This window comes from Mizuhopecten yessoensis, unplaced genomic scaffold (genome assembly GCF_002113885.1).
Source record: "Mizuhopecten yessoensis strain PY_sf001 unplaced genomic scaffold, ASM211388v2 scaffold2307, whole genome shotgun sequence".
Taxonomy (NCBI): domain Eukaryota; kingdom Metazoa; phylum Mollusca; class Bivalvia; order Pectinida; family Pectinidae; genus Mizuhopecten; species Mizuhopecten yessoensis.
The window spans coordinates 427,125-439,709 of record NW_018404481.1 but is presented as its reverse complement, the minus strand read 5'-3'; the positions used below and the strand labels follow the sequence as shown (position 1 = coordinate 439,709).

General features: G+C 38.2%; 1 protein-coding gene across 1 annotated transcript in view; it reads right to left on the bottom strand.

The window, feature by feature from the left end:
- LOC110445468 overlaps window positions 1-12,585 on the bottom strand; it is a 243,428-nt gene that overhangs the window by 204,359 nt on the left and 26,484 nt on the right. The window contains exon 2 of the mRNA XM_021490120.1: window positions 7,913-8,215. Within this exon, the coding sequence (XP_021345795.1) occupies window positions 7,913-8,039 (127 nt within the window). The 5' untranslated portion in view covers window positions 8,040-8,215. The remainder of the gene's footprint in view (window positions 1-7,912; window positions 8,216-12,585) is intronic.

Below are 12,585 nucleotides of genomic sequence, written 5' to 3'. Positions count from 1 at the left end.
CCTGGGCAGTTTGGTTATTGAGAAGAAGTTGTTTAAAGTTTTTAACATATTTGACCCCTGTGACCTTGAAAATAGATGAAGGTCATTTATTTGAACAAACTTGGTAGCCCTTCATCCCAGTTTGCTTCTGGCCAAATATCATCACCCTAGGCCTTTCGGTTATTAAGAAGAAGTCGTTTAAAGTAAAATATTGACGCCGGACGACGGCCGGACGACGGACGGACGGACGGACGGACGGACGACGGACGCCGCACCACGGCATAAGCTCACTTGGCACTTCGTGCCAGGTGAGCTAAAAATCTCAAAAGACGGGCTTTCTTCAGTTAAGGATAGCTATAGGTGAGAAGAGGTCTTCATAGCCCTGATATTTCAAATACTGATTACAAAGTTCAAATTTAATAAATAATTCAACAACATCGCTGGAAATGAAGTGATTTTGCCGGTAATGCATGCTGTTGAAATGGAAATACATCACATCATTTCCCCAAGCAGGATGACAAAGGACCCGATTGAATTTTAAATACTGAGTAGAACTTAATTGAATGCAGCTTTCTGATTGGTTAACCAATCTGCAGGAAACATGGTCTGAACCTTAAGCTCAACTCGCTTATAAACAAAATGATTTCACTTTTAAAAAAATTGAATATTTATCAAATAAATAACAAAACTCAAATTTCTGTTTGTGGATATATCAAAACAATGTCCAAAAGTTTCTGCCCTTTTCATATAGATATTCTTACCTATGATTTAGGTTGAAGCTAACAAGGGTTTTAACCATTGCTTTTGAAGCTCAAGTTTCTTACAATTATTCTTTCATCTCAAAGCATGATTAGCAGAGGCAAAACTGAAAAAAAATCATTCTTTGGCCAAAACTTTAAAATGAATCACCTTATTTTGTAAAGAGGAAATAAATCTGCTCAGAAATTTACAATACAATAATTTCATTAAACCTCTGATTTTTAAATTACCATGGCTTGGGTAATGATGATTCATAGTAGAGCACTAAACTTTACAATACGGTTTATAGAGTTCTGAAGAGTTGTTTTAGCTAGCTGCTAGCTAGCTATAGTCATCACAGAAAAGTAAAGAACAACAATATTATCAGAAGTAACCCGAAGCCTTTGCACAGTCTTGTATCCAGCAAAGCACTGTCTGGAGTCACAGCAATGTACACAAAGTCTTGTACTCAGTAAAGTATAGTCTGGAGTCACAGCAATGTACACACAGTCTTGTACCCAGTAAAGTATAGTCTGGAGTCACAGCAATGTACACAAAGTCTTGTACCCAGTAGAGTATAGTCTGGAGTCACAGCAATGTACACAAAGTCTTGTACTCAGTAAAGTATAGTATTGAGTCACAGCAATGTACACACAGTATTGTACTGAGTAGAGTATAGTCTGGAGTCACAGCAATGTACACAAAGTCTTGTACTCAGTAAAGTATAGTCTTGAGTCACAGCAATGTACACACAGTATTGTACTCAGTAGAGTATAGTCTGGAGTCACAGCAATGTACACAAAGTCTTGTACCCAGTAAAGTATAGTCTTGAGTCACAGCAATGTACACACAGTCTTGTACCCAGTAAATTACTGTCTGGAGTCACAGCAATGTACACAAAGTCTTGTACCCAGTAAAGTTTAGTCTTGAGTCACAGCAACGTACACACAGTCTTGTACCCAGTAAATTACTGTCTGGAGTCACAGCAATGTACACAAAGTCTTGTACCCAGTAAATTACAGTCATATGCACAATGTCTGGGGTTGGATATTCTCAGAGGTCACAGTAATGTACACAAGTGCCCAGAGTAACAGGAAGGAAGACTATTGTGCTTCCGACGGTGATTGAACCTTCGACCCAAGACTTCGCAGTTGGAATCGCAAGGAAGCAAAATATACATTTTACATGTACAGTAGATTTCGCTTAATATCACTTCCCATGTGTCAGCGAAAAACATGATATTAACCGAAACATGACATAAACAGAATACATATTTTCTGACGTTTTTCAGCCCTCAAAACCGGAAGTGAACTTAGTCAAATGCCTAAGTGGTGTGGCTCTACGAATTGAAGAAGATAGTAAAATAAAGATATTTTGTAACTAACCTTGTTCTTTACTCTAGTTGAAATATAGTATACGTAAATAAGTATAGAAATAAATATATTCTTTTTAATTTATTTCAGTATGCAGTTACATTTCATATATATAGTTAGTAGCAAAATGACGATCAGTACGATCGTAATTATGATTATTTACTGCAGGAGTGATGAAGGCATACAAGTGTTTGGCTGGTATTCTGCATCAAATTCAATTGTAAACATGATACTTGGTAAATATTTACATTTATCTTAATATATATACTGCTCTTTCGCTAGTAACATCTTTTTATAGTTTAATTTCTTCACATATTTGCTGCAAGTGTGACATCGTTTTCTGCGAGTTTGTCTAGCTATCGTACGGTGACCTTTTACTTTTGAAACGTAGCATTTCATTGGATGACCTCAATATGCAAATAAGAACACCAGGCAATCAGATGCCATGTTATGAAATCGGGTTAAACCAGCCGTAAACGAGGGAAGTGAAAAATGTAACCTCCTGTTACGATAGTTTGAACAATAAATGATAACACAAAAGGTAATCTCTTTATTACATCGACATTTGGAAAGTGTAATTAAACATAGGTCATAATTTTTTGTACTATGATGCGGGTCTTGTTTCCTTCCACCTCCATATTTGCTGGGCTAACAGAAATGTACATACCGGTGCAATACTCATTTGTTAGCTTTGATTTGTTTTATTTCACCTTATATACCTCCTACATCAAGAGCCAGGGTCAAAGTCAGAGATACACTTTGTCTTTGACCTTTGGACCCAAATGACCTTGACCATTAACCTAGTGACCCTGAACTTTGGTCAGTTGACTTATTCTTTAATTCCGACCAACTTTGCTTCTTGATATCATAACAAAATGTTCATCAGTGAAAAATACAAAACTTGACCTTGACCCTTTGAACCCCGTAACCTGGACCTAAGGTCAGTTGACTCTGTGTTAAGTTCTGAACAACATTGCTTCATAATGTCATAACAAAATGTTCATCAGGGAAAAGGTACAAAATTTAACCTTCACCTTTGACCCAGTGACCTTGACCTTTGGTCAATTGACTCCTTGTTTAATTCTGAGCAACATTGCTTCAAAGTGTCATAGCGAAATGTTCACCAGTGAAAAGATACAAAATTTAACCTTGACCTTTGACCCAATGACCTTGACCTTTGGTCAGTTGACTCCTTGTTTAATTCTGATCAACTTTGCTTCATCATGTCATAACAAAATGTTCATCAGTGAAAAGATGCAAAATTTGACCTTGACCTTTGAATCTAATGACCTTGACCTTTGACCTCGACTTTTTACCTCAGTGTGTCTCTTTGTTTAATTCCGAACAACTTTGCTTCATAATGTCATAGCGAAATGTTCACCAGTGAAAAGCTACAAAATTTGACCTTGACCCCTGACCCGATGACCTTGACCTTTGGTCAGTTGACTCCTTGTTTAATTCTGATCAACTTTGCTTCATAATGTCATAACAAAATGTTCATCAGTGAAAAGATGTAAAATTTGACCTTGACCTTTGAATCTAATGACCTTGACCTTTGACCTCGACTTTTTACCTCAGTGTGTCTCTTTGTTTAATTCCGAACAACTTTGCTTCATAATGTCATAGCGAAATGTTCACCAGTGAAAAGCTACAAAATTTGACCTTGACCCCTCACCCGAGGACCTTGACCTTTGGTCAGTTGACTCTTTGTTTAATTCTGATCAACTTTGCTTCATGATGTCATAACAAAATGTTCATCAGTGAAAATATGTAAAATTTGACCTTGACCATGACCTTTGAACCTAATAACCTTGACCTTTGACCTTGATTTTTTACCTCAATGTGTATTTTTGTGAACTGAACATCTTGACCAAGTTTCATGTACATCGGTCAATAAATACCAAAGTTATCAGCCAGGAACAGAATTTGTGGACGGACAGACGGACAGACAGACAGACAGACAGACAGACAGACAGAGTGATTACTATAGGGCACCCGTATCTCCGATACGGGGCACTAATTAAAATCTGCCACACCACTCCCCTCTTTTTAAATGTGTTCCCCCTTAAACACTACAACGACCCAGGTTCTAACTCCCTGTCACCACAGGAACAGCCACAGACACCATTTGTAACAGGAAAGAGACTATTGTGCTACCACCGGGGATCGTACCCACGACCCTGGACTTACTAGTCAGACGCTCTACCACTTAGTTAAAGGGAAAATTCACTCTAGCGCGAAGCTTGTAGGTGGCCGTTATCCTATGTACAATTCAAATCTGCCAGACCAGTAAGGTATTGTCAGAAGTTAACCATTATATTCGTCAATGAATTGCCATGCCATGCCTGACCAGTTTCTATGGTCGACCTTTGAGGTCTACGCAAGATAAGCAATGTCACATCATCCATAAACCGGGATTCCGCTGCATTAATATTGATGGTGCGATATTGATTCCTGGTGGATAGATGGGAAAATGTTTGTATAATATACCATAAAATGCCATCCATCCGAACCCCACACTTACGCTACAATCAATGTCTTTACACCAACGGACAGGGGTAGGGCAGGTCTTGTTCATACATTCCCACCTCGTAAACTACTTGCTATGATTTACGAGCTCTACAGACATCATCGGTAGTGGAAGGCTGAGGCTTAATGTTCTTTTTGTTCACTACAAATTGCATGTTTTGGTGTGGGGGGGGGGGGGGGGGGGGGGGGGGGACACCTATAAAACCAGAAATATGTTCCGAGAATATCTATATAATATGTTTCCTTTGAAAATCGCCACACTCGGTTCAAACTGGATAGACTTCACAGAAAAAAGAAAAATATTAATACCTATCATTGATATCGTATTAATTAATTACTGCCATATGACACAGGGGTGTTCAGTTCCACTAGCCTTCGTGATGCCTACAGGGCGTGTAAGTTTCATTTCGGGATAAGCAAACTTTTCCATCATTTACTAATGCATAGTTGTTTAATTTCCCATTGTTCTGATCAGAACTAATACGAGGGGGATTACATTTTGTAAGTTTCATGTCGGGATTAGTAAAACTTTTCCAACATTTACTGATGTATAGTTGTTTAATTTCGCATTGTTCTGATCAGAACCAATACAAGGGGGATTAAATTTTGTGCAGCCTGTGTAGGTATAAATGTCAAGCTCACAAAAATAAAGTAAAATTCGATATTTAACTGTTGTTTTATCTACACTATTTGGCAGTAAACAGATAAACAGATTTTTTTCTATTGTATCTGTAAAAATATGTTCACAGCATTAATATTCGTTTGGTATTTATTTTCGCACAATCTTTGGTGACCCTGCATGAATGTAGCAAAAATTAAATCTTGTGCAAATATTACCAACTATATATACAGCATGAAAATATTGGTGGAAAATCTTGCTGTGGATTTGTACTCTAGACAGAAAATTTTACCTTACCTATGATCGCTAAAGTAATTATGATGTCCAGTAAAAAGAAATCACAGGAAAACAACACAAGAACAGAAGAACCTGACAAAACTAGGCCAAAGATATAGCCTCGCAAACCAAGGGCCTTTTCATTGATTTTCAAGGCTTTTTAAGCTTAAGGCAACCTCTTGTTTTTAGGGCTTTTTCAAAGCCTGCATGAAATATAGCCTGATTAGTTCCAGTTTTTCTTGTTATTACAAATACTTATGAGAATGTTAATTGATAAAGGGATTAGATTATTAAACTCATTAGTGATTTTTATACGGCTCAGTTATTGGGCCTCTGTCTGACATATTGGCCTGAAGCAGAAAATAACAGACCTCGGCCTAAATTACAGAGCCAATATGAAAATCACAGATGAACACTATATTTTTTTGTATATGCTGATACCGTATATTTATTGGCAAGTCCATGCTCTGTAACAAGTCGAGCCTTATTTAACTCATTCACCCCTGAAATTTCATAGTGAACTATTCCAACCTTTGAATTGGAAGAGTTCAAATGTACGTGTCTTCAGGGGTGAAGGTCAACGTGTAAGAATAAGTCCATTCTGATTTTGCTGTGTGCTGTGGGAATAAGCCCAGTGGAAGCATTTTACCCTCTTCTTACAAACTAGGACCTCTGGGGTTTGTTAAGAGTAACAGAGATGGAAAAATGCAACAGCTGGCCAGGATTCCAACCCGGACCTCCTTATTCTAGATAGATGCTTTAACCAAGTGAGCTACCTCAGGTCATGCACAAGCAATTGACCTAGACAGGGTCGAAGTGGCCAAGTTAATCATCTGGGCCCGTATTCATGAAGCCGTTCTCATTCTCAAGCAAGGATTCTGTGCTCATACCAGAATTCTTGTAACTGGCTAAAATTAATGCCAAACGATCAAATAGCAAAATGTAAACATTGAAAACAGTATTTGGCTCTAAGTCTCTTCATTTTTCCCCAAAATTTAAATCATTGACAAAATAAGATTTGCTTATTAATTTATAACCAGAACAAGAAATTATGCTTGAGCACAAAATCCATGATTGAGCATGAGAACAATTTCATGAATACGAGACCTGATCATCTACGATCTAGCCCTCCACCACTGGGTCACAGGTTTGAGGCCACCGTTCGGCAGTCAGCAGGTACTGGCCGCAGATCTTTTCTTGGTACTCAAGTTTTCCTCCACCAACTAAACCTGGCACGTCCTTAGATGACCATATATGTAGATGTTAATGTTGATAGGACTTTAAAAAACAAACAAACTCAACCAACCCAAGAATATAAATACCCAGTTCAGTGCTTTACCAATTGAACTAAAGGGAAATTCTCTTTAGTTGAGATCAGGAACCAGCAACTAAATAGTTCACACTACTGTTCTCCTTTCTTAATTTAAAACTCAAAAGATTTTTTTTGCAGATAAGTGATGATATGACAATTATATTTACGTACAAATTGTCATCAAATATATCTACATGTTCGCTAAACAAACTTTCCAAATATGTCAGCAGGAAACAACATATGAGCTAGGTGGGCACCTAGCTACTATGTAAGTATGGAATAGAAACCCAATATTTGCATAAAACCCTATCCAGGGATTCTACAAAATGCCCTTCACTATACAGTTTTGAGTCTCGACTTTGTACACAGGGATTAAAGCAACTATATATACAGGCCAGCAATCTATCATCAATATATAAGGTTCAATGAAACATGTAAATTCTCGATCATAATCTTCAGGTATTGAAAGCATTGTTAATCCTATTAAATCGAATACCCATCAGTTAGAAATCTCTTTGTTGTTTAGAGCACAAAGGCATTGATTTACAGGTTGTGGACTGGACAACTTGGCGGACGTTGATTTCCAGTAAAATAGAAAGACTACCGAATACAGAGAACTCCCAGGTAAAGGTCGGGACAAGGTGATTATAGCATTATCAGCATCCAATGTTAACGACAAACTTAAAAGACAAGCTTAAAGGACAAACTTAAGTTCCCAGGGTAAGAGCAGAATGATCAGATTATTTCGTAATTTTGCATAAAGGGCTGTAACTCCCTTAAAAAGTGTTGAAATCTGAAATTAAAAAGCCGGTGCACAACTACATAATATACTGATCATTTAAGTGAAGTTTCAATAAAATCTGCCTGTTAGTAAAGATGGAGCTTTCCGGACAAGTTACATGGTGGATGGACAGACAGAGCATTTCCAGTATACCCCCCTCCCCCTAACTTCATTGTAAGGGTATAAAAAATGTTTGGAGTTCCTCATAAAATATGAAGACTTGAAATGCAGATATAAAACAGCTAGCTGAAATGTTATATACCTGTACAACTAAATCCTCAGTAATACAGTATTATAGGACTTACCAAGAATGGCCAGCTTTAGAGCAGATGTGTTGTTCTGGTTGATGTGGTCTTTGAGAGCAGGATGGGTAAACTCGGCATAACATCCTTTGGCCTGGTTTGAGGAAGTCATGGCTGTTTGATACGCCATGCTTGAATGAACACAATAGATATCCACAGCCAACTAAACACAGGAAAGATATCTACTTCACGCGTCACTGAACACAGTAGATATCCATTTCATACGTATACCCTATCGAACACAGTATATGTCCACTGTTGGATACCTGACCGCTGAGCTCTATGAAACACCTCTGTTTCTGCCACCTGTAACACAAACAGAATCTTATATAATATACTATATGTATGATAATGAGAAAACTCAATATTCTCAATATACAATTACTAAGCTCATCTCCATGAGAAAAGAGCAGATGAAGACATGTTATAACGATATTGAATAATTCAATCTGTGCCATGTTACCATAGTAATACCATCTAGTGAATACAATGTCTAGTACAACAACAAACAGCAGCATTCATAGGATACTGTAGTGTTCCTCAAGATAAATGTTAAGGATCCCTGTCCCACGGCACTGCAGTTTTTCGCATGAACAGTAAAACCTCCCCGTAACTTTGTTTAGGATATAGCTGTAGTACAGTTGGTCCACAACACTTCCATTGACTATAGATAGCTCAGTCAGTTAGAGCAACAGTATAACCTCCCCATAACTTTGTTTAGGATATAGCTGTTGTACAGTTGGTCCACAACACTTCCATTGACTAGATAGCTCAGTCAGTTAGAGCGACAGTATAACCTCCCCATACCTTTGTTTAGGATAAAGCTGTACTACAGTTGGTCAACAACACTTCCATTGACTAGATAGCTCAGTCAGTTAGAGCGACAGTATAACCTCCCCATACCTTTGTTTAGGATAAAGCTGTACTACAGTTGGTCAACAACACTTCCATTGACTAGATAGCTCAGTCAGTTAGAGCGACAGTATAACCTCCCCATACCTTTGTTTAGGATAAAGCTGTACTACAGTTGGTCAACAACACTTCCATTGACTAGATAGCTCAGTCAGTTAGAGCGACAGTATAACCTCCCCATACCTTTGTTTAGGATAAAGCTGTACTACAGTTGGTCAACAACACTTCCATTGACTAGATAGCTCAGTCAGTTAGAGCGACAGTATAACCTCCCCATACCTTTGTTTAGGATAAAGCTGTACTACAGTTGGTCAACAACACTTCCATTGACTAGATAGCTCAGTCAGTTAGAGCGACAGTATAACCTCCCCATACCTTTGTTTAGGATAAAGCTGTACTACAGTTGGTCAACAACACTTCCATTGACTAGATAGCTCAGTCAGTTAGAGCGACAGTATAACCTCCCCATACCTTTGTTTAGGATAAAGCTGTACTACAGTTGGTCAACAACACTTCCATTGACTAGATAGCTCAGTCAGTTAGAGCGACAGTATAACCTCCCCATACCTTTGTTTAGGATAAAGCTGTACTACAGTTGGTCAACAACACTTCCATTGACTAGATAGCTCAGTCAGTTAGAGCGACAGTATAACCTCCCCATACCTTTGTTTAGGATAAAGCTGTACTACAGTTGGTCAACAACACTTCCATTGACTAGATAGCTCAGTCAGTTAGAGCGACAGTATAACCTCCCCATACCTTTGTTTAGGATAAAGCTGTACTACAGTTGGTCAACAACACTTCCATTGACTAGATAGCTCAGTCAGTTAGAGCGACAGTATAACCTCCCCATACCTTTGTTTAGGATAAAGCTGTACTACAGTTGGTCAACAACACCTCCAATGACTAGATAGCTCAGTCAGTTAGAGCGACAGTATAACCTCCCCATACCTTTGTTTAGGATAAAGCTGTAGTACAGTTGGTCAACAACACTTCCATTGACTAGATAGCTCAGTCAGTTAGAGCGACAGTATAACCTCCCCATACCTTTGTTTAGGATAAAGCTGTACTACAGTTGGTCAACAACACTTCCATTGACTAGATAGCTCAGTCAGTTAGAGCGACAGTATAACCTCCCCATACCTTTGTTTAGGATAAAGCTGTAGTACAGTTGGTCAACAACACTTCCATTGACTAGATAGCTCAGTCAGTTAGAGCGACAGTATAACCTCCCCATACCTTTGTTTAGGATAAAGCTGTACTACAGTTGGTCAACAACACTTCCATTGACTAGATAGCTCAGTCAGTTAGAGCGACAGTATAACCTCCCCATACCTTTGTTTAGGATAAAGCTGTACTACAGTTGGTCAACAACACTTCCATTGACTAGATAGCTCAGTCAGTTAGAGCGACAGTATAACCTCCCCATACCTTTGTTTAGGATAAAGCTGTACTACAGTTGGTCAACAACACTTCCATTGACTAGATAGCTCAGTCAGTTAGAGCGACAGTATAACCTCCCCATACCTTTGTTTAGGATAAAGCTGTACTACAGTTGGTCAACAACACTTCCATTGACTAGATAGCTCAGTCAGTTAGAGCGACAGTATAACCTCCCCATACCTTTGTTTAGGATAAAGCTGTACTACAGTTGGTCAACAACACTTCCATTGACTAGATAGCTCAGTCAGTTAGAGCGACAGTATAACCTCCCCATACCTTTGTTTAGGATAAAGCTGTACTACAGTTGGTCAACAACACTTCCGTTGACTAGATAGCTCAGTCAGTTAGAGCGACAGTATAACCTCCCCATACCTTTGTTTAGGATAAAGCTGTACTACAGTTGGTCAACAACACCTCCAATGACTAGATAGCTCAGTCAGTTAGAGCGACAGTATAACCTCCCCGTAACTTTGTTTAGGATAAAGCTGTAGTACAGTTGGTCAACAACACTTCCGTTGACTAGATAGCTCAGTCAGTTAGAGTGACAGTATAACCTCCCCATAACTTTGTTTAGGATATAGCTGTAGTACTGTTGGTCCACAACACTTTAACTGACTGAGCTAGTCAGTTAGAGTGACAGTATAACCTCCCCATAACTTTGTTTAGGATATAGCTGTAGAACTGTTGGTCCACAACACTTTAACTGACTGAGCTAGTCAGTTAGAGTGACAGTATAACCTCCCCATAACTTTGTTTAGGATATAGCTGTAGAACTGTTGGTCCACAACACTTTAACTGACTGAGCTAGTCAGTTAGAGTGACAGTATAACCTCCCCATAACTTTGTTTAGGATAAAGCTGTACTACAGTTGGTCCACAACACTTTCATTGACTAGATAGCTCAGTCAGTTAGAGCGACAGTACAACAATTTGAGGTTGAGGGTTTGAGTCCTAGTCTAGCCACATACGCTGACTACTTATGTACTGAATGCTTATGATAGTTGATATTTTTTATTGATTTTTTTATTTCGCCTCTTTCACATCTTTATAAAAGTTCTGTATAGTTTTCTTTTCAGAAATGATTTACCAAAGCTATGTTCATATGCATGCCCAAAAAATAAATTTTGAAAGCATATAGTTTCAGTTTTTGGCAGTGGATCAGGGAACCTTAAGGAATTATGTTAGGTATATGTTAACCATCAAGTCAAATAGTAAGAGCCTATAGGTTCTGTTACAACGAACTAAGGTAGGAAGTGGGCGGGCATAACAACTATTCTAATACTATGGGGGGGGNTCGTATTGGCTCGCCAGCAGGGAACAGTGAGGAGATGAAGGAAGTGACATCAGACAGCCAGCCTACCTGGGACAGATCACTCATTCATTAGAATACCCTCCATCTCCAATCACTGCCATGCAGGCACAACATTCCAGGCAACTATCATCAAAGCATTGTTAACCTAACAAAACATCATCTAACATTTTAAATTATCATTTATTTTCAAATTCTTCAATATCTTACATTACAAGTTTTTTTCAAATTGTATATTGTTTATATTGTTAACATTTAAGAACTACAAACATGCTTGTTTATCCATATGAATAGGTTTTAATTGGAATAATGGTATAAAACATCGTATTAATGAAGTGTTAAGCTAACAAGACTTAAGGAAGCTAGGCTTTGTTGTCCAATAGAATAAACCTGATTTCTGTAATTCATTGATGCATTGTCTATGTATGTGGTACTGTATTGTACATAAACAAAGCGTGGCAACAAAATTATTGCATCGTGGAGCATACAGCTTTACTCTTAAAATAGTTTCATCAGTCAAATTAGAAATACGTTTCTAAACAAGAGGCCCATGGGCCTTAACGGTCACCTGATATATTTATACAGAGAGTTGATTTTGTTTTTAACATGAACAGAAATATTATTCAAAGTGACAAAAAACAATAAAACCACCTTATTCAATATCTAGCATACAGATTTCAGACTAAAAAGAATTTGAAACTAGCACCTCTGATTCTTAACAAGGAAAATGAAGAAATTTTAGCACACTGACTCCTTTGAGCCCCACCCTACAGCCCTTGGGCGTAGGACTGGCTCAAAATTTTCAAAGTATCAAACTGTCAATTCAAGGTTATAATTCCAATCAATTTCAAAAGTTATTAACATGTAATATTCAAAGTATCATTTGCCATTATAAACCATAATAAATTTTGCCCCCCTCCCCTCCTTCCCCAGGGGGTAAACGTGAGACCCTAGGGTCATAAACCTTAAGACCCTTCCATCTATGAAGAGTATTTGATTCTACCATATCTGGG